Below are 22,516 nucleotides of genomic sequence, written 5' to 3' on the forward strand. Positions count from 1 at the left end.
GATCAATTGAATTGCGGGATAGTCTGTGTCGGTACGTGTGAGAGAGATCCACCTTTCCAAGTTGTTGGGGTTCATCTCATACTTCTGAAGGTTTGAGGGTGCTGCCTGTTCCATACTCCCCCTACTCCTCATCTAGCCTTTTAGGGGTACAAACAATAGTAATTGGGGCCCAGTGTGGTTGTGTACGTGTGATATACATACACTTTTTTTGGATCATATTTTCTATTCCGCTATTTAATTTAACTGGGCCTCCATGCGAGACCTGTGTGCCTTGTTGCGCTGTTTTGAGTACTCCACCAACATGGCCAGTGGCAATGACGCCGTTCTCAGCTTAACTATCCCACTTCTATGCCTCCTTGAAAAAACAATTCGGGCGATGATGGAAGAGGATGTGGCACAGGATGAGGAGGAGGAGGAGGATGAAGAGGTAACATTTCCAAGGCTTTCAGGGCAGTCATTCGCAAGGGGCTCCGAGGGTGGGTTCCTGCACACGCAAACGCCAGGGACGCAATTGTCCAGCAGGGGCACAGTTCTGGAGGATGAGGAGGATGAGGAGGAGGAGGAGCTGGAGGAGGAGATGGAACCATGTTCACAGCAGGGTGGCACCCAGGCCAGCTCATGGCCATCACTGGTGCGTGGCTGGGGGGATACAGAGGACACGGACGATACACCTCCCACAGAGGACAGCCTTTCGTTGCCTCTGGGCAGCCTGGCACACATGAGCGATTACATGCTGCAGTGTCTCCACAACGACCGCCGAGTTGCCCACATTCTAACTTGTGCTGATTACTGGGTGGCCACGCTGCTGGATCCCCGTTACAAGGACAACGTACCGTCCTTAATTCACTCACTGGAGCGCGATCGCAAGATGCGCGAGTACAAGCGCACGCTGGTAGACGCCATGCTGCTGGCATTCCCATCTGACAGCGGGGCCACAGTGGAAGCACAAGGCAGAGGAGGAGGAGGAGGAGGTCGCCAACGCAACCAGGGCACCGCCAGCACCTCAGAAGGCAGGGTTAGCATGGCCGAAATTGGAAAAGCTTTGTCAGCACGCCACAACAAACAGCAGCACCAGCAGCTCAGATGGAACGTCTTAGCAGGAGGCAGCATTTTACCAACATGGTGGAGCAGTATGTGTGCACACACCTACATGTAGTGAATGAGGGGTCTGCCCCCTTCAACTTCTGGGTCTCCAAATTGGGCACATGGCCTGAGCTTGCCCTTTACGCCTTGGAGGTGCTGGCGTGCCCTGCAGCCAGTGTATTATCTGAACGGGTATTTAGCACGGCTGGGGGCGTTATAACAGACAAGCGCAGCCGCCTGTCCAGAGACAATGTGGACAAGCTCACGTTCATTAAAATGAACCAGGCATGGATCCCACGGACTTTTCCGTACCTTATGCAGAATAGCAATGGATACCAACCTTACCCACCCATTGTTCCATTTTTGCTCTTTCTCACTCTTTTGGGGTGTACCCTCATTTAAAATTTTTGAAAAGAAGCAGTGTTGGCTACCTCGTCCTCCTCCTCAGGGCCAGATTAATGTAGGGGCTATTTGAGCTGCAGCTCCAGGCCCCTACCTTTTATATAGGCCCCGGGTTGGCCATATTCACTGTTACCGCTCTTCTGTCACTTGTAAACACAGAAGTCTGGCTTCTATGCTCGCTTCCCCAGGCAGCACCCTCAGAACCTCCCCACACAGCGTGAAGGCCGGACAAGGAGGGACAGTTGGCGATGCATGGATGTGTTTATGGGCTTCAGAGACAGCATCCCATGTTGAATTAGGCATGCATGGCTGCACCCTTCCTCCTCTGGGTGCATGGCAAGGCACGGCCCTTAAGGCCCTTCAAAATCCTCAGCACCAAGCCCATGATGCTGTTAATCCGGCCCTGGTCCTCCTCCACCGCCGCTTCCACCTACACCGCCCATAGGTGTGCGCAGCCTATTGCATTAAGGTGTGCACCCCAAAGTTGAAATACACATGCATGTGTTTGCCAGCAGGGAGAGTAATGTATCGGGGCCATGTACCTGTAGGCAAGGAGAAATAGAGCAGAGCAGGTCCCAGGGAGATCTTTCCCATCTCCTCACTGGCAATGCTATGTGCCCTAGGTGATTAGGGTGTGCCCAGGCACACCCAGCACACCCTGTGCGCACGCCTATGTCACCGCCACATCCACCACCACCTCAACCTCCCTCCTACTCCATATGGGCCTCGTCCTTCAGAGATGAAGAAGAACATTGTTTTATTTTTCTGTTTTTTTTTTGTTGTTTTAAGTTATTTCCCTATCCACATTTGTTTGCAGAGCACTTGCCATGCTCTTAATTACGTTTTGCTGCCATTTGCAGCACTCTAGCCCTTTCCTTTGGTGCTTTAGAGCCATTTTAGTGCCTTAAAGTTCGGGTCCCCATTGACTTCAATGGGGTTCGGTGTCCGGGAAAAGTTCGGTAAAAGTCCGGGACACGGACCCGGACTTTTTTTTAAAGTTCGGCCGAACCCGTCGAACACGGACATCTAGGTGTTCGCTCAACCCTAATTTCAAATTTGTATGGAATTCTTACCAGCGGGTCCCATTCTTGCGCCCAGCAAGAATAACTGCGAGGGGTTGCGGTGTTCAGGCACCACCAACAACCAAGGCCCAATTTTTCTGCAGCTCTATGACAATTATAAGCGATTTCAATTTTGTATCTAATTTCTAACGGCAGGGCCTGTCCCTGTGCCCAGCAAGAGTATCTGTGAGGGGTTACTGTGTTCAGGCACCACCAACAACCAAGTTCATGCGATTTCAAATTTGTATGGAATTCTTACCAGCAGGTCCTATTCGTGCGCCCAGCAATAGTAACTGTGATTGGTTACGGTGTTCAGACACCAACAACAACCAAGGCCCAATTTCAGTTCCTGCCAATACTAACCTTCCAGATCCCCATCTCTCCAGCCAGTTTGCATAGCCGCCACCCAACCTTGGCCAGGTCAGATGACAGCACAGCGCCCCCACTAGATCACTGATAAGAACACATACAACACTTGATCTTTGCCAATTTCAAATTGGTATGGAATTTTTACCAGCAGGGCCCGTTTTAACCTGCGCCCAGCAACAGTAACTGCGAGGGGTTGCGGTGTTCAGGCACCACTAACAACCAACAACCAAGGCCCAATTTTTCTGCACCTCTATGACAAGTACATGCGATTTCAAATTTGTATGGAATTCTTACCAGCAGGTCCCATTCCTGCACCCAGCAAGTGTAACTGTGAGGGGTTACGGTGTTCAGGCACCACCAACAATCAAGGCCCAATTTTTCTGCACCCGTATGACAAGTACATGTGATTTGAAATTTATATGTATATTTGTATATGACATTTTTTGCTTTAGAAATGTCAGTATTGCTGCAGCAGGCTACATACATCGTAGAGATGCACTACTTTACAGGCACATTCAGGGGACCCCCCAGGCACGATAGGAAGGAATTCTTCATTTTTATAGTTTCACATTAAGTCTCATTTAAATCAGTAAATCACTGCTCCTTTAACCACTTCAGCCCTGGAGGATTTGGCTGCTCAATGACCAGGCCCTATTTTGCGATTCGGCACTGCGTGATTTTAACGGATAATTGCGTGATTGTGCGACGCTGTACCTAAATGAAATTGACGTCCTTTTTATCCCACAAACAGAGCTTTCTTTTGGTGTTATTTGATCACCTGTGCAATTTTTATTTTTTGGCGCTATAAACAAAAAAAGAGCGACCATTTTGAAAAAATAACAATATTTTTCACATTTTTTTATATGAAATTCTCAAAAAAATGTAAAAATCAAAATCTTTTTACATTTTAGGCCAATTTGTTTTCTGCTGCGATTTTTTTTTTTTACCAAAAATATGTAATAAGCGTATTTTGATTGGTTTGCGCAAAAGTTATTGCGTATACTAACTACGGGAAAGATTTATGTCATTTTTATTGTGTTTTTTTTTAACTAGTAATGGCAGCGATCTGCGATTTTTTTTTTTTTTTTTGTGGGACTGCGACATTGCGGCGGACAGATCGGACCCCTGACTGACATTTTTGGGAGTACCAGTGACATTCTAGCTATAAATATGCACTGTTACTGTAAAAATTACACTGGCAGGGAAGGGGTTAACTTTACTGGTGATCAAGGAGCTAAATATGTCCCTAGGGGAGTGATTCTAACTGTGGGGGGGCTGTGGCTTGTGATGTAATCACAGAGACATATGATCCTACATAGCAGGATCGCATAGCCTTTGTGATTACTTTAGTGAGAATGACAGACGGCTGTGATTACATCAGCCGTCTGCCTTTCTCCCTCTCCTGCGGGAGATCGTGAGTGGCCGGCGGACATTGGAGCCGCCGGTCACACGCACTGGCTCCCCAAGGAATGAGCGGGGGCGGAAGCGTGCTGGCAGCGGCGCTCGCTCGCCCCCTACAGGCTCGTGGGCGAGCGACGTAGTACTATGTCGCTTTGTCCAGGAGCAGCTGACTGCCGCAGTAAATAGTCGTGCGGCGGTCGGCAAGCGGTTAACAACAATCGTTTTTAAAAACGTTTTTTTCATTGCTACATGGATCCCAGGTCAGTACCCGGACCATCATACACATTTTGGGGTTCGTTTGTTTGAACAAACCTTTCCTCTGTTCGTGGTGTTATGGTGCAAACCGAACCGGGGGGTGTTCGGCTCATCACTAATGCTGAGCCTGTGTGCGCTTTTTTAGTCCAACATACCTCTGTTACCTCACTCCCAGCAACAGAATGGGGTCCCGCTATGCACATAGTGCGGGCCTCATGCATGCTCTCACTTAACTCTCTTTCCTGTATCACGTGACCAGGCCAAAGATCTCTATAATGCTAATCTACTCCCAGGAGCCATGGGAGATGGACTGCAAGGGAGGGAGCCAGAACTTTGACCACCTCTCTACCAGAGGACATGCCTAATGACTGGTTGCTTGTAGCTTGTTCCTTCACTTGTATCCCCATTGCAACTACACTCTTTTTCCTTGATTTGCTGAGTTAACCTTTAGTAGTGATGTTACTTCATATCTAATAGTGCGTTACAGATCCTGCTTCTTTTGAAATATGCAGGAAGCAGCATGCACCCCTTAAATAACATCAGACCAAGCTTAGGACAGTTGATGTAGCTTTACTGTTGCATTGCAGTCAATACAAAATGAATAACGTCCTGTCCCTGGTCCTAACTAACATAAGGTAGTGGCCCAGGCATTCCTGCATGAGGTGAGAGTCCATGTAGGCATTGTCCATGACTTGGATGCTGTCCATAATTCCTGGTATCTTCCATTCTCCAGCCCCCAGTCCAGTCCAGTTTGCCCCTTGATCTTGGCTGTCCCCCTTTTTAAATCATAAACGGTCCTGTCAAAACCAAAAGCCTGGAAACTGAGTCAAAACTGTTTAGCCCTTTACCCAGCCTGGGCCAGCTGCTAAATAACTAACTACACATTCACATTTCAACCTGCCTACATGTAGTTTTAAGTTGTATATCTCTGCCCTTTTTTAAACATTGCTACCACGTTGACTTTTCGCCAATAACCTGGCTAAGTTATTTCAGGACTCGGGTGTAAGCTTAAGCCTAGTCCTGGTGATTTCTGTGCATTAAGACCCCTTTCACACTGAGGTCCTTGAAAACTGCTCATAAAACTCTAAGTGCTTTTGCAGCGTTTTTCAGGCGTTAGCAGTTCACTTTTTTTGTAGACACGTGGCTCAAAAAAATGCTTCAAGAACCATTTTGAGACACTTTTGAAGCACTTTTTGGGCACTTTTGAGGCTCTTCCTATTTATTTCAATCGAGAGGGGCATTTTTGAGGTGCTTTTTTTAGCTCTTCTATGTTTCAAAAGATACTGTTTGCAGGATTTTCTTTACCGCCTCGCCAGCACACTGCTTTAGTATGAAATCATTCATTGACTTCAATAGCAATAGGTTAATAAACTTTTTTTAAGCACCAAAGCCAGTGTGAAAGAGGTAGTGAAATATCCATTAGAGCCCATTTGGCGCTAAAAAAGCACCTGTAAACCTATTCCCATTGAAATCAGTGAACGCTTTCACAATGGGGTGGTGGAAAAAATCCTGCAAGCAGCATGTTTGGGGCGCTAAAAAAAGCGCCTCAAACATGCCCCTCTTCATTGAAATGAATAGGAAGCACCTCAAAAGCGACCGAAAAACACTTTAAAAGTTCCTTTAAAATGGTCCTTGAAGCAGTTTTTGAGACACAGGTCTATAAAAAAAGTGCACCGCTAGCACCTGGAAAGCACCTTAAAAAATGCAGCAAAAGTGCTCAGAGTTTTATGGTCAGTTTTCAAGTGCCTCAGTGTGAAAGGCTCTTAGAAATTGGCTGATTTAAAATGGGCATATCTTCTTAGGGGGGTTCATGCCATCATTCCAAATAGAGGATTCAGCCTCCTGGCTCACTTATGGCAGCTTTACTGCTTCAAATACCTCTTCAGGTTCCTCCTGACTGTCAGGCTTTGGTCCTGTTGACCATGAAATGAATCCCAGATGCTGCACTTCGGCTCTGTGTCTTCCTTGCAGCTTCCTAGCTTTTCTGTCCCTCATGGACTCTCTCTACAGCTTCCTAGCTTTTCTGTCCCTCATGGACTCTCTACAGCTTCCTAGCTGTTCTGTCTGTCATGGAATCTCTCTGCAGCTTCCTAGCTCTTCTGTCCCTCATGGACTCTCTCTGCAGCTTCCTAGCTGCTCTGTCCCTCATGGACTCTCTCTACAGCTTCCTAGCTGTTCTGTCCCTCATGGACTCTCTCTACAGCTTCCTAGCTGTTCTGTCCCTCATGGACTCTCTCTACAGCTTCCTAGCTGTTCTGTCCCTCGTGGACTCTCTCTACATCTTCCTAGCTGTTCTGTCCCTCGTGGACTCTCTCTACATCTTCCTAGCTGTTCTGTTCCTCATGGACTATCTCTACAGCTTCCTAGCTGTTCTATCCGTCATGGACTCTCTCTACATCTTCCTAGCTGTTCTATCCATCATGGACTCTCTCTACAGCTTCCTAGCTGTTCTGTCCATCATGGACTCGCTCTACAGCTTCCTAGCTGTTCTGTCCGTCATGGACTCTCTCTACAGACTCTACTCTTCTGACCTGGACACCATGGTGCACACCAGCACCTCTTTATGGCTCCCTTCACACACGGACTCCCTCAGGAGATGGGGCTCTAAGCTCTATCTCTGGCTATCCTATGAAGCCAGCACACACCTGTGCCATTACTGTTCTCGCTTCCTACAAAATCTGGCGTAAACCACCATTTTGCACAGTGCACAGGGTCACCCTGCTAAAATACCTGCTATAAAATGCCATGATCCCATAAGTAATGTATGCCTACTATAAAATGTCATGATTACAGATGGGAAGGCCTGGGAAAAGAATTGAAAAATTGTGTAAAAACCTTTTTTCCTATGGCTCAAAATGTCCTGAAATGTTCCATGTCTAGTTATGATCTGATCAGTAATGTATACCTACTTTTGGCTCTACCTGTACGTGTGTTCTTCCCTGGTAAGAATAATATGTCTGTGTTTCAGAAATACCGGACAATAAAAGAAGGATCGGGGGTCGCTTGCTTCTCTCGCACCTTGTTACAAGATATTCAGAATGGGGGAAGAGAAGCTGTGCTTGGACTCTGGGAATGTCTCTATGCAGTGAAGAAAGATCATCCTCACCCTAATTTATTGGCAGTTCTGGATGAGATCGGACATACAGGTAACAGGACTTTGTGTTTACAATACCATTAGTGACAATCCTGGGACACAGTACTGGAATATGCAGCTGGAGGGGGGAAGAACAGTAGGTATCAGGGGTGCAGGCACAAGACACACCGGAAGTCTCAGATAAATGCAGCTTCTCAAGACAGTGAAGTTCCGAGACAGAGAGCAGGACCTCAGTGCATCGCACTGTTCATATTTTTAAATTAACTTTATTGAAATGTCACAAAGACCTTTTGTTATGGTAAACTGCCAGCCGTGAGTGATGTGAACCGGGCACATCGGGGACAAGACATTTTGCCTTATGTGGTGGGACTGTTTTGGAATAGCCACCCATCGCTGTCCCATCACTTATGGTGTTAATATAACTAGTAGTGCACCAAAACGAAAAATTCTGGTCCCGAAACCGAAAATTCAGGATGCACTTGGCCAAAAACCGGATGGCAGTTTTTTTAAAAACAATATTTTAATTCAACTACAATGAGGGGGGGGGGGCGAAGTGGGACTTTAACGGTGCAAAATGATGAAGAAAAATCTGAATTCTCAAAAATTGTACATTTTATTACACATAGAAGGTGAGGACAAGACAGTACATCAATATAAAATGATAAAATCAAGAAAATGCACTCGAAAATATCAACTCTACATGTTTCGCCATCTTCATAATAGCTTCTTCAGGAGTTTTCATAGATATTTCTCGAGAGTGAACATTTCTACATAACAGAAGAAAAAACATAAAAGACATGGCATGTGTATGTACATAGGGCATATCTCAATGGTCCTAAAATTGGATGCCCAAATGATTTACATATTTGAAAAACAATAATACAAAGAAAAAGTACCTTAAAATAACCTGAACCCTTTCTTATGGAGGTGGAGGCAACACAAGTGACGCCACCAAAGCGAGCACAGAGGGGGAGGGGAACCGAGACATCCAACCTCTTAAAGTTGACCCATAGAGAGGGTGACAGCCAAGCTAGGAATAATGGGTAGGAATAGTAAGAGACCAAAGCATGGAAATGAAATTCAACCAAAGATTGCTTATATATCCAATTATGTGAGACTAAATATCTGGTTGAAGGATTGCTACTATATTCACCTGTTTATGATGAATGTGCACTTGATTCACTGGGTACCCCAATGTCAAAACAAGGGGCAGGGAGGGAAAATAATGTTCCCTTAATATCCCCAAATGGGAGGTATCCCTTAAAGAAAAAATGAAGTTTGTTGATTAAATAATGATGACAAACGCAATATAAGTCTGTCAAGTTTAAGGGTATACATACTTACCCTAAGTTAGCAAACTGGGCACATAAATTGTCATGCAGTATTCATAAGTACACCGCCATTGTAATTGAACAGATTTTCCAAAAGTGCGCTCAAATGAAGGAGACTGCACGGGAGGAAAGAGAAAAGAGAGGCATAGAAGGGCATAGTCAGCATCTAATATATCAAAAATATGGAAAGAAGTAAGGTTCGAAAGATTTCATTTACCGCAAGTGGTCTCGAAGTTCATATGTCGTTCCCCGGTGGTCTAGTGTAATACTGACCGTGCTGCGCCGGCATTTATACACCCTCTCCACTCCCTCGGCGTCTGACGTCACCGAGGGAGTGAGAGCGAGGTACGCCCAGTGGTCCAATGGAGACCGAAGAGGAAGTGCGTCATTAAGACGCGACCGCATCACATGGTTCCGCCGGAACCGGAAGGTCAGGGATAACAACATCCGGTCCGGACGTAATGTATGCAGAGGAGGTAACGGATCACAGTGGACAATCCGAAATGGATCCTAAATAGAACCAACAGCATTATAGGAAGGCAGGACTTAAACAAATACCCACAATGCCTATATAATGGGGAAAATCTAAGGACACAATAGGTCACAAAGAAAAAGATTAACCCAATTGATGAATAAATCGATGTTGTGATAAAAATGAGAACTAGAGAAAAAGACGTTTTGAGAGGCTCCATTAAAGAACACCTGGGAGTTTGAAAGCGGTGCTGCTACTAACCAGGCTGGACCAATTTACCTGGAAAATAAATAAATGTAGGGCACCGCGGGTGCCCATATGGGCAACAAGAACAGAGGCTGGAAACTAGGCTCGGATCCAATGTCCCCCAATACACTCACCTGAGGGTCTGCCACTCCTAGTCACATCCACCTGATGGCAGGGGTCAGGAATAATACCCAATGGACAAACCACAAAATATCTTGTTCTTTAGGGGTAGATATACTACATCTGGAAAATAAACATATGATTGCTGTGAAGCCATTTTAACAAGGTGTGTACATATGCCAATATATCAAAGGCATCAAAACGAGAAGGACTTTGTAGCAAAGGTTCAAAATCCAAAGTGCTGGCCAGCACCAGAGATACTGTGCTAGACCCGCAATAAATACAATAAGTATAAGTAAAGATACCTCATAGAATAAAACAAAAATGTATATATAACAAGAACAAGCTAAGCTTAATTAACACAATGAATACACATTTTTCTCCAGCAATATAGGGGTCGTGGGAAATGTAATCCCTAATCGTAAATTTTAAAGAAATATTGCTAGAGATGAAGTAGGAAGCACCACATCCCTTTAATTAAAGTAACTACAATGAGGGGGGGCGAAGTGGGACTTTAACGGTGCAAAATGATGAAGAAAAATCTGAATTCTCAAAAATTGTACATTTTATTACACATAGAAGGTGAGGACAAGGCAATACATCAATATAAAATGATAGAATTGTTTTACAAGTCATGTGTCCACAGATAGCAGCCATCTTGGCCATGACGTATCCAATTTAGGGTGTGCCCCTATCCTCAATTGATCAATTACATTTGGAAGGATTGGGAAACAGAGATTTCGGGCACAAGAGTTTTGTTAAAAAGATTACTTTTATTCAACACAAACCTAGATATTTTAAAATCATAGAAAAATACAGGCAAATAATTGTGTATTAAGGACACAATGAGACCACACAACAATGGTCTATGTTGTACAATATCTCAGTGCATAGAACTTATAAAAGTTGATTTACATACAGTTCAAAGTACAAGATCATTAGTAGTCATATAATCCTTGGAAACGTATTGCTTGATATCAGAAGAACCGCCGACGGACACCCAAACAATATGGTGCCGGTCAGCGGGGTCGACTGAAAGTATAAGTTAACATTCACCATGTAATATATGACCTTTGCTCGACATGTTTCGCTTTCTTAGACAAAAAAGCTTCATCTGGAGCATATCATTTCTTTAGTCTGTGTGAGAAATAACAGTATTTAGATAGATTACATATATATGTTACCTTATTTTCAGTATGTTAAAATTACAATTGCATATCATTTATCTTTCCTTTTAATTACATATAATCGTCTTACACCTCTCAGATAAGTCCTTCTATTTTTGCAATATCAACACAATATAACATTGGGTCTTAAGTTGCATTCAGACACTAGAGGAGTTTAGGGGAAAGAACGGAGGCTACCAATAGTGAGTATATGTGGGGATCCATGCTGTAGTTATAGTATAAGCATATATATCCTATTTATATACCTGGTAAATGGACAGAAAAATGTATACATACCTGTACATATAGTAGTCAGGCACATATCTCAATTTCCATAGAGAATTCTTTAACGAGGAGGACTGTGCGTTTTGGGAAGCTCAAAAAAGGCAATGTATAGTGACATAGTAGTGAGGGTAGTCACTCCATGTCTCATATCTGGGTGGATGAGAGCAGAAAAACAATGTTTCTAAGAGTAGTAAGCGTTTTTATTCTAAGATATCATTTTAAGGGAAAGCCCATAGGAATGCTAAACCATAAGCTCAAGTGTTTTAAAATGGTAAAGTCAGTATGCCTCATGCTTGTTATAAAAGTGTGTAAGTACCTATAGAGCCCATAGACCATCTGCCCTAAAAGGGGGGGGCAACAGAAAAGCCACATAGTCATTCTGGACCGTAAGAGTAGACAGGTGCCATGCGTTTATAAACGATTATACACCAACATACGGAGTTTACCCATTCGTGTATGGGCTACCCCTATAGTAAAATATATATCATATATATTGATTTGCTTCCACACACATATGTGAATATCTGTGTGTAATCAATTTAGTATCCGACCCACCCTCCTCTATAATAGTAGGGGGGTGACCAGGGTTATATATAGATAAGTAGTTGCTACATAAGGTCCAAGATGAGTACATGCAAAGCGTACTTAGAATAAACATAGGTGATAAACATAGTGGTAAATATATAGAGTGTCACCCAAAATGATAGATCCCTATGCAGTACGAAAGTTCCAAACATACACAGACATCTTAGCAATGCTCACCAAACTTAGGAAGGACCAGAGCTTAAATGTAGGGAGCGTGTCTCCTCTGCTTGTATGTCGGCTGTTAAGCACAGTAAGATTAAGGTGAATTCCCGGATATCACAAAAGTGTAATGCTACAGTATTAGTACTGGCCATATACAGCTTACCCCTTGTCACGCTGTTCCCAGCTTCCGCACAGTCCTCACCGGATGGGGAACCTCCACCATACCAGGGCTTGTAAATGGCGCCCTTAAGTAGCATGGATCCCGGGCGGTTCGTCAATCGGACGTCACCGCCCCGGCCACTCCCACCGGACATCGCACGAGAGTCAACGCGGGGACACCCCGGCGAGGCTCTCGGCTTAGTCACAGGTGTGTGCAGACTATACCGAGGCAGGAAGTGCCTCCGTAGTCCGCTCAGGTGCCGCAGGAAGTTCCGCCCGGAAGGGGCGGGACTGACCTGCGGCCTATCTGGCCGCACATATCTCACTGATGAGGCCGACCTCCATGCTTACCCACACTGCCCCCACAGGATCGGTCCGCAATTACATGAGAATTCTAATTGCCTGAAATGAAAAAACAACACAACAAAGACAGAAATTATATATTTAAAAAATACAGATATAAAAGCATATTTCACTAAGGTACAAAGATGTTCCTGGTGAAACCAGGAGATATATATCGGTAACATATTTGTTTATCAAAAATTATTATATAACCATGTTTATTTTTTGACATTAACCACTAGTAAGGGCGTTCAATAGTGACAGCCCTAATGAAAGGACAGGGGCTGAACTGCCCCCTACTAGAAACACTTCCATACTTCAAACCCCAAAAGAAAGTTGCATATTTTGACTTATTATAAATCCTCAAGATCATAATATTGATGAGATAGGGATTATAGCACAAAAAACTGTTTGTTATACATAAGAAAGGAAGAGGGATATATGTGCCATAAGACCTATTTAATGTGAAGAGGTATCAGGATAATTGAATATATGTAGATACGGGGGAGGATGACCACGCCAAAACCAAGCCGACACCCTGACCCATATATCCCACAAGGGGCCATTATCGTAACCCGAGTATACTACTCGAGGTCAATTAGGTCTGTTGGCATTAGGTAAGCAAAGAAACCTTCACAGAAAGGGTTTATACGACTGTGTTTCGTTTAACCCAGGTCTATAAGTGGCATTGAGACGCTCTATCCAGAGAGTCTCTCTCTGGAGAATTTTTTTGTCCCAATTGCCACCCCGAGGATCTTGAGGAATAACCTCAAGCACATAAAATCTTGCCTTTTTGGGATTGAACCTGTGGTATAGGTCAAGGTGTCTGCTCACGGGCGTGATCATCCTTCCCCCTGCTGATACGTACACATGGTCATTTATCCTTTGGCGGAGCTCTCTTATAGTTTTACCTATATAGAACATGCCGCAGGTACAATGCATCATGTATACCACTCCATTAGGAACTGGGGGGACTCAAATTGGACAGACTGTTCGATCTGTCGAGGCACTCACACAAGATGGTTTGGAAGCACAGGACCCTTATTTGGGACCCCTGGCTCTCCAAGCGATACAAATGTTGCAACCCTTATCCACTAACACTAATTCAAGTAATCCATCCACGCAGGATCTCACATCTAATTTTCAAACACATTCACTAGGTGCTGCGGCACCTGTTTTTTCTAACACACTACCTTTAAATATACCCAGCACTGCCTCTCTTAGACAAACCACTATTGATGGCCACTTCGCAGCTTCACAGGCCCAGGCCTCAAATTTTCCCCTGAGCACATCACTAAGCCTTCCCACCTAAAATTATCGATCATTAACTTAACCCCTTATCACTTCTCCCCCCAAGAACAAGAGGTCCTTGAACTTGGCCTCACGTTCTGCCCATCTACTCCTATGGATAGATATGAGACCATAAAGGACGTCTATATGTTCATAAGGAATTTGACGTATAAACATATCTATGACCCAGAAAGACAACGTAACACACAAGATAAAGAAATTTCAGAAAAAATAAAACATTATACAATGCAAGAATTCCGTGTTCTACGGGATTTAATCTTACTATTGGAGGAAGGCAGTCTTCCGGATTCCCAGTCCCCCGATCAACCTATACAAACAAAGACAGTAAATCCAAGACAGGTCCCCTTCAAACCAAAATCCAATAATTTCCCTGACTTGACTACAAACCCTAACCTTTTGGCTTTTCTGACTACAGTGGTAGGTGAGATTAAAAATTGTGAGCTAAAATCAACACAAAATAATCTTTCTAAACAACAACTACAGATGCTTAACAAACTAAGAAACCATACAGACTTGGTTATCAAACCCTCAGATAAGGGTGGTAACCTAGTATTGATGACTCGAGAGGGATACGAAAAAATGTGCCTTAATATCCTCTCAAATCGTACATGGTACAAAAAGATATCCCCATCGGTTACTACAGAATTTAAAGCAGAGTATTTGGATATAATCGGACGTGCATATCAATTGGCTCTTATAGATAAAGACTGTTATAATTTTCTTAACAACAAATTTCCGAGACAGGCGACATTCTATTCACTCCCAAAAACCCATAAAAATTTAACTTCTCCACCCGGTAGGCCTATTGTATCGGGCATTGGAAGTCTAACTGAAAATGCGAGTCGTTTGATCGATTATTATTTACTACCACACGTAGTGCGGTTACCGTCATACGTCAAGGACACACTCGAGTTTTTAAAAATGATTGAAGATATGGTGGTTCCTCCCGACGCCCTGCTCGTGACTTTGGATGTGGAGGCATTATACTCCAGTATCCCTCACGAGCAGGGCGTCGGGATGATACGCACGTTCTTATATGAGCAAGACCATCACACTTGGCCATTTTGTGATTTTATTTTGGAACTTTTATTGTTCATTTTGAAACACAACTGGTTTACTTTCAACGGGTCCCACTACCTCCAGGTGCAGGGCGTGGCCATGGGCACTTGTTGTGCCCCGGCCTACGCCAACCTGTACCTGGGGGGGTGGGAGCGACAAATCACATCAGATGAAAATTTATCCCACTTTTTTTCATCTGTGGCAATCTGGTTTTGTTATATAGACGACATTTTTGCTGTCTGGACAGGTTCAAAATCAATGCTAGATGAGTTTATTGCCCAACTAAATATAAACGACTTCAACTTGAAGTTAACATCTACCATCAGTAACTCGAGTGTTAATTTCCTTGACCTAACGGTACTCAAACATGTGGATGGACACCTGACGACTAACCTATACAGAAAGGAGACGTCAGGGAATGTAATATTACATGCGTCTAGCGCCCACCCAGGGGCGCTTATACGTAGTATTCCATACGCCCAATACATACGCCTACGGTGTAATTGCACATCTGATAACGATTTCAAAATACAGGCTAACCTTTTACGAGAACGCCTAATGGCTCGTGGATACAGTAAGCGTTTGTTGAGAACAGCTTTCAACAAAGCGTTTTCTCAAAATAGAAACAGCCTCATCTTTAGAGCCAAACCTCCAAACACGCAATCAACAGTTAAACTAATAACCAAATACTCCGCTCATGAAAAAGTATTGAGAGATATTCTTGAACGGAACTGGCATCTTCTTCGTGATGATCCGGTTATAAACAAATACGTGGGCAAACATCCCCAAATTGTTTTCAGGAGAACAAGATCTTTAAGAGATCAACTAACAACAAGCCACTATCAACCCATTAGAAATAAAGTAACAACAGGTAGAGGTACTTATAAATGTCGCAAATGCGCTTTATGTCCTTGGATAGAGGAGAATACTGAATACACTTTACCTAATGGGGAGATATTTGCTCCAAAATTTCGAGCCGACTGTAGCACACGTGGAGTGGTATACATGATGCATTGTACCTGCGGCATGTTCTATATAGGTAAAACTATAAGAGAGCTCCGCCAAAGGATAAATGACCATGTGTACGTATCAGCAGGGGGAAGGATGATCACGCCCGTGAGCAGACACCTTGACCTATACCACAGGTTCAATCCCAAAAAGGCAAGATTTTATGTGCTTGAGGTTATTCCTCAAGATCCTCGGGGTGGCAATTGGGACAAAAAAATTCTCCAGAGAGAGACTCTCTGGATAGAGCGTCTCAATGCCACTTATAGACCTGGGTTAAACGAAACAGTCGTATAAACCCTTTCTGTGAAGGTTTCTTTGCTTACCTAATGCCAACAGACCTAATTGACCTCGAGTAGTATACTCGGGTTACGATAATGGCCCCTTGTGGGATATATGGGTCAGGGTGTCGGCTTGGTTTTGGCGTGGTCATCCTCCCCCGTATCTACATATATTCAATTATCCTGATACCTCTTCACATTAAATAGGTCTTATGGCACATATATCGCTGTCACTATTGAACGCCCTTACTAGTGGTTAATGTCAAAAAATAAACATGGTTATATAATAATTTTTGATAAACAAATATGTTACCGATATATATCTCCTGGTTTCACCAGGAACATCTTTGTACCTTAGTGAAATATACTTTTATATCTGTATTTTTTAAATATATAATTTCTGTCTTTGTTGTGTTGTTTTTTCATTTCAGGCAATTAGAATTCTCATGTAATTGCGGACCGATCCTGTGGGGGCAGTGTGGGTAAGCATGGAGGTCGGCCTCATCAGTGAGATATGTGCGGCCAGATAGGCCGCAGGTCAGTCCCGCCCCTTCCGGGCGGAACTTCCTGCGGCACCTGAGCGGACTACGGAGGCACTTCCTGCCTCGGTATAGTCTGCACACACCTGTGACTAAGCCGAGAGCCTCGCCGGGGTGTCCCCGCGTTGACTCTCGTGCGATGTCCGGTGGGAGTGGCCGGGGCGGTGACGTCCGATTGACGAACCGCCCGGGATCCATGCTACTTAAGGGCGCCATTTACAAGCCCTGGTATGGTGGAGGTTCCCCATCCGGTGAGGACTGTGCGGAAGCTGGGAACAGCGTGACAAGGGGTAAGCTGTATATGGCCAGTACTAATACTGTAGCATTACACTTTTACCACAGGTTCAATCCCAAAAAGGCAAGATTTTATGTGCTTGAGGTTATTCCTCAAGATCCTCGGGGTGGCAATTGGGACAAAAAAATTCTCCAGAGAGAGACTCTCTGGATAGAGCGTCTCAATGCCACTTATAGACCTGGGTTAAACGAAACACAGTCGTATAAACCCTTTCTGTGAAGGTTTCTTTGCTTACCTAATGCCAACAGACCTAATTGACCTCGAGTAGTATACTCGGGTTACGATAATGGCCCCTTGTGGGATATATGGGTCAGGGTGTCGGCTTGGTTTTGGCGTGGTCATCCTCCCCCGTATCTACATATATTCAATTATCCTGATACCTCTTCACATTAAATAGGTCTTATGGCACATATATCCCTCTTCCTTTCTTATGTATAACAAACAGTTTTTTGTGCTATAATCCCTATCTCATCAATATTATGATCTTGAGGATTTATAATAAGTCAAAATATGCAACTTTCTTTTGGGGTTTGAAGTATGGAAGTGTTTCTAGTAGGGGGCAGTTCAGCCCCTGTCCTTTCATTAGGGCTGTCACTATTGAACGCCCTTACTAGTGGTTAATGTCAAAAAATAAACATGGTTATATAATAATTTTTGATAAACAAATATGTTACCGATATATATCTCCTGGTTTCACCAGGAACATCTTTGTACCTTAGTGAAATATACTTTTATATCTGTATTTTTTAAATATATAATTTCTGTCTTTGTTGTGTTGTTTTTTCATTTCAGGCAATTAGAATTCTCATGTAATTGCGGACCGATCCTGTGGGGGCAGTGTGGGTAAGCATGGAGGTCGGCCTCATCAGTGAGATATGTGCGGCCAGATAGGCCGCAGGTCAGTCCCGCCCCTTCCGGGCGGAACTTCCTGCGGCACCTGAGCGGACTACGGAGGCACTTCCTGCCTCGGTATAGTCTGCACACACCTGTGACTAAGCCGAGAGCCTCGCCGGGGTGTCCCCGCGTTGACTCTCGTGCGATGTCCGGTGGGAGTGGCCGGGGCGGTGACGTCCGATTGACGAACCGCCCGGGATCCATGCTACTTAAGGGCGCCATTTACAAGCCCTGGTATGGTGGAGGTTCCCCATCCGGTGAGGACTGTGCGGAAGCTGGGAACAGCGTGACAAGGGGTAAGCTGTATATGGCCAGTACTAATACTGTAGCATTACACTTTTGTGATATCCGGGAATTCACCTTAATCTTACTGTGCTTAACAGCCGACATACAAGCAGAGGAGACACGCTCCCTACATTTAAGCTCTGGTCCTTCCTAAGTTTGGTGAGCATTGCTAAGATGTCTGTGTATGTTTGGAACTTTCGTACTGCATAGGGATCTATCATTTTGGGTGACACTCTATATATTTACCACTATGTTTATCACCTATGTTTATTCTAAGTACGCTTTGCATGTACTCATCTTGGACCTTATGTAGCAACTACTTATCTATATATAACCCTGGTCACCCCCCTACTATTATAGAGGAGGGTGGGTCGGATACTAAATTGATTACACACAGATATTCACATATGTGTGTGGAAGCAAATCAATATATATGATATATATTTTACTATAGGGGTAGCCCATACACGAATGGGTAAACTCCGTATGTTGGTGTATAATCGTTTATAAACGCATGGCACCTGTCTACTCTTACGGTCCAGAATGACTATGTGGCTTTTCTGTTGCCCCCCCCTTTTAGGGCAGATGGTCTATGGGCTCTATAGGTACTTACACACTCTTATAACAAGCATGAGGCATACTGACTTTACCATTTTAAAACACTTGAGCTTATGGTTTGGCATTCCTATGGGCTTTCCCTTAAAATGATATCTTAGAATAAAAACGCTTACTACTCTTAGAAACATTGTTTTTCTGCTCTCATCCACCCAGATATGAGACATGGAGTGACTACCCTCACTACTATGTCACTATACATTGCCTTTTTTGAGCTTCCCAAAACGCACAGTCCTCCTCGTTAAAGAATTCTCTATGGAAATTGAGATATGTGCCTGATTACTATATGTACAGGTATGTATACATTTTTCTGTCCATTTACCAGGTATATAAATAGGATATATATGCTTATACTATAACTACAGCATGGATCCCCACATATACTCACTATTGGTAGCCTCCGTTCTTTCCCCTAAACTCCTCTAGTGTCTGAATGCAACTTAAGACCCAATGTTATATTGTGTTGATATTGCAAAAATAGAAGGACTTATCTGAGAGGTGTAAGACGATTATATGTAATTAAAAGGAAAGATAAATGATATGCAATTGTAATTTTAACATACTGAAAATAAGGTAACATATATATGTAATCTATCTAAATACTGTTATTTCTCACACAGACTAAAGAAATGATATGCTCCAGATGAAGCTTTTTTGTCTAAGAAAGCGAAACATGTCGAGCAAAGGTCATATATTACATGGTGAATGTTAACTTATACTTTCAGTCGACCCCGCTGACCGGCACCATATTGTTTGGGTGTCCGTCGGCGGTTCTTCTGATATCAAGCAATACGTTTCCAAGGATTATATGACTACTAATGATCTTGTACTTTGAACTGTATGTAAATCAACTTTTATAAGTTCTATGCACTGAGATATTGTACAACATAGACCATTGTTGTGTGGTCTCATTGTGTCCTTAATACACAATTATTTGCCTGTATTTTTCTATGATTTTAAAATATCTAGGTTTGTGTTGAATAAAAGTAATCTTTTTAACAAAACTCTTGTGCCCGAAATCTCTGTTTCCCAATCCTTCCAAATGTAATATAAAATGATAAAATCAAGAAAATGCACTCGAAAATATCAACTCTACATGTTTCGCCATCTTCATAATAGCTTCTTCAGGAGTTTTCATAGATATTTCTCGAGAGTAAACATTTCTACATAACAGAAGAAAAAACATAAAAGACATGGCATGGAAAGGGATACCTCCCATTTGGGGATATTAAGGGAACATTATTTTCCCTCCCTGCCCCTTGTTTTGACATTGGGGTACCCAGTGAATCAAGTGCACATTCATCATAAACAGGTGAATATATTAGCAATCCTTCAACCAGATATTTAGTCTCACATAATTGGATATATAAGCAATCTTTAGTCGATTTGCATTTCCATGCTTTGGTCTCTTACTATTCCTACCCATTATTCCTAGCTTGGCTGTCACCCTCTCTATGGGTCAACTTTAAGAGGTTGGATGTCTCGGTTCCCCTCCCCCTCTGTGCTCGCTTTGGTGGCGTCACTTGTGTTGCCTCCACCTCCGGCATAAGAAAGGGTTCAGGTTATTTTAAGGTACTTTTTCTTTGTATTATTGTTTTTCAAATATGTAAATCATTTGGGCATCCAATTTTAGGACCATTGAGATATGCCCTATGTACATACACATGCCATGTCTTTTATGTTTTTTCTTCTGTTATGTAGAAATGTTCACTCTCGAGAAATATCTATGAAAACTCCTGAAGAAGCTATTATGAAGATGGCGAAACATGTAGAGTTGATATTTTCGAGTGCATTTTCTTGATTTTATCATTTTATTTTGATGTATTGCCTTGTCCTCACCTTCTATGTGTAATAAAATGTACAATTTTTGAGAATTCAGATTTTTCTTCATCATTTTGCACCGTTAAAGTCCCACTTCGCCCCCCCTCATTGTAGTTACTTTAATTAAAGGGATGTGGTGCTTCCTACTTCATCTCTAGCAATATTTCTTTAAAATTTACGATTAGGGATTACATTTCCCACGACCCCTATATTGCTGGAGAAAAATGTGTATTCATTGTGTTAATTAAGCTTAGCTCGTTCTTGTTATATATACATTTTTGTTTTATTCTATGAGGTATCTTTACTTATACTTATTGTATTTATTGCGGGTCTAGCACAGTATCTCTGGTGCTGGCCAGCACTTTGGATTTTGAACCTTTGCTACAAAGTCCTTCTCGTTTTGATGCCTTTGATATATTGGCATATGTACACACCTTGTTAAAATGGCTTCACAGCAATCATATGTTTATTTTTCAGATGTAGTATATCTACCCCTTAAAGAACAAGATATTTTGTGGTTTGTCCATTGGGTATTATTCCTGACCCCTGCCGTCAGGTGGATGTGACTAGGAGTGGCAGACCCTCAGGTGAGCGTATTGGGGGACATTGGATCCGAGCCTAGTTTCCAGCCTCTGTTCTTGTTGCCCATATGGGCACCCGCGGTGCCCTACATTTATTTATTTTCCAGGTAAATTGGTCCAGCCTGGTTAGTAGCAGCACCGCTTTCAAACTCCCAGGTGTTCTTTAATGGAGCCTCTCAAAACGTCTTTTTCTCTAGTTCTCATTTTTATCACAACATCGATTTATTCATCAATTGGGTTAATCTTTTTCTTTGTGACCTATTGTGTCCTTCGATTTTCCCCATTATATAGGCATTGTGGGTATTTGTTTAAGTCCTGCCTTCCTATAATGCTGTTGGTTCTATTTAGGATCCATTTCGGATTGTCCACTGTGATCCGTTACCTCCTCTGCATACATTACGTCCGGACCGGATGTTGTTATCCCTGACCTTTGTAATGTTCCGGTACCTTTGGTACCCTAAATTACACTTTCCACAAGTGTATGCGCCCTACCATTTACTTTTGGAAAGGTGCGCATACACCTTTAAGACTGGAGCTGTCATCACTCAGCGCCGGACTAGATGGCTATTTAAGGCGTCGGTTCTCACTCACATGTGTTCGTTCAAACACCCTTACTTGGATGCTAACCTTGCTTGAAGCTTCCATGCTTGCAAGCTTACTTGGCTGACGGAACCTCGCTGCGCTGATCCCTGTATCCCGCTACTGGATCATCCGCCTCTCCTGAACCACCCTTCGGCTGTATCGCTAATAGTGCTAAGTACCCCGCAGGGGAATTCTCTATAAACTTATATTAAGCTTACACTATCTAGCTCTGCATAGTAAAGACTGTTTATTACATCTGCATAAACTAGATTGCTAGCTCTTGAGACTACTGCTACTTTTCTGCACTGGGTTGATCTCTTTTGTATGTCCACCTGCTATTCTATCATCTGCTATCATACAACATTGCTAAACCTTCCTGCATCCATCTGCTACTGTCTCACCTTCAAGTGTCTATCACCTATCACCTCCACTCAACCTATCCCTCAAACCTTCATCATTGTGTTACCACATACATAAAGTCATTCTAGGAACCAGCTTGCTAATTGTGTGTATTTACTGGCTGAAATAAGACCTTCCACACATGATGAGTCATTGAGGTTGGGAATGGTATCTCAGCATATCTCTTACATGACTACTGACGTGGATCTATTTCTGCAGCTGAAAATCCACACCATATAAGAAACGCAGGAGCGTTACAGATTGAACGAACCCAAAAAATGGATTCAGCAGAAATAACCACTCAGGTGACACAATT

At 43.2% G+C, this 22,516-nt stretch overlaps 2 protein-coding genes across 2 annotated transcripts in view; one reads left to right on the forward strand and one right to left on the reverse strand.

The window, feature by feature from the left end:
* LOC309569498 (NACHT, LRR and PYD domains-containing protein 12-like) overlaps positions 1-22,516 on the reverse strand; it is a 1,417,729-nt gene that overhangs the window by 692,979 nt on the left and 702,234 nt on the right. The gene's annotated exons all lie outside the window — the stretch shown is intronic.
* The window catches only part of LOC309569499 (NACHT, LRR and PYD domains-containing protein 12-like), a 362,685-nt gene that overhangs the window by 16,974 nt on the left and 323,195 nt on the right, over positions 1-22,516 (forward strand). The window contains exon 2 of the mRNA XM_082275359.1: positions 7,540-7,717. Within this exon, the coding sequence (XP_082131485.1) occupies positions 7,540-7,717 (178 nt within the window). The remainder of the gene's footprint in view (positions 1-7,539; positions 7,718-22,516) is intronic.

Source organism: Pelophylax lessonae, assembly GCF_965119305.1.
Source record: "Pelophylax lessonae genome assembly, chromosome: 13".
Lineage (NCBI taxonomy): Eukaryota > Metazoa > Chordata > Amphibia > Anura > Ranidae > Pelophylax > Pelophylax lessonae.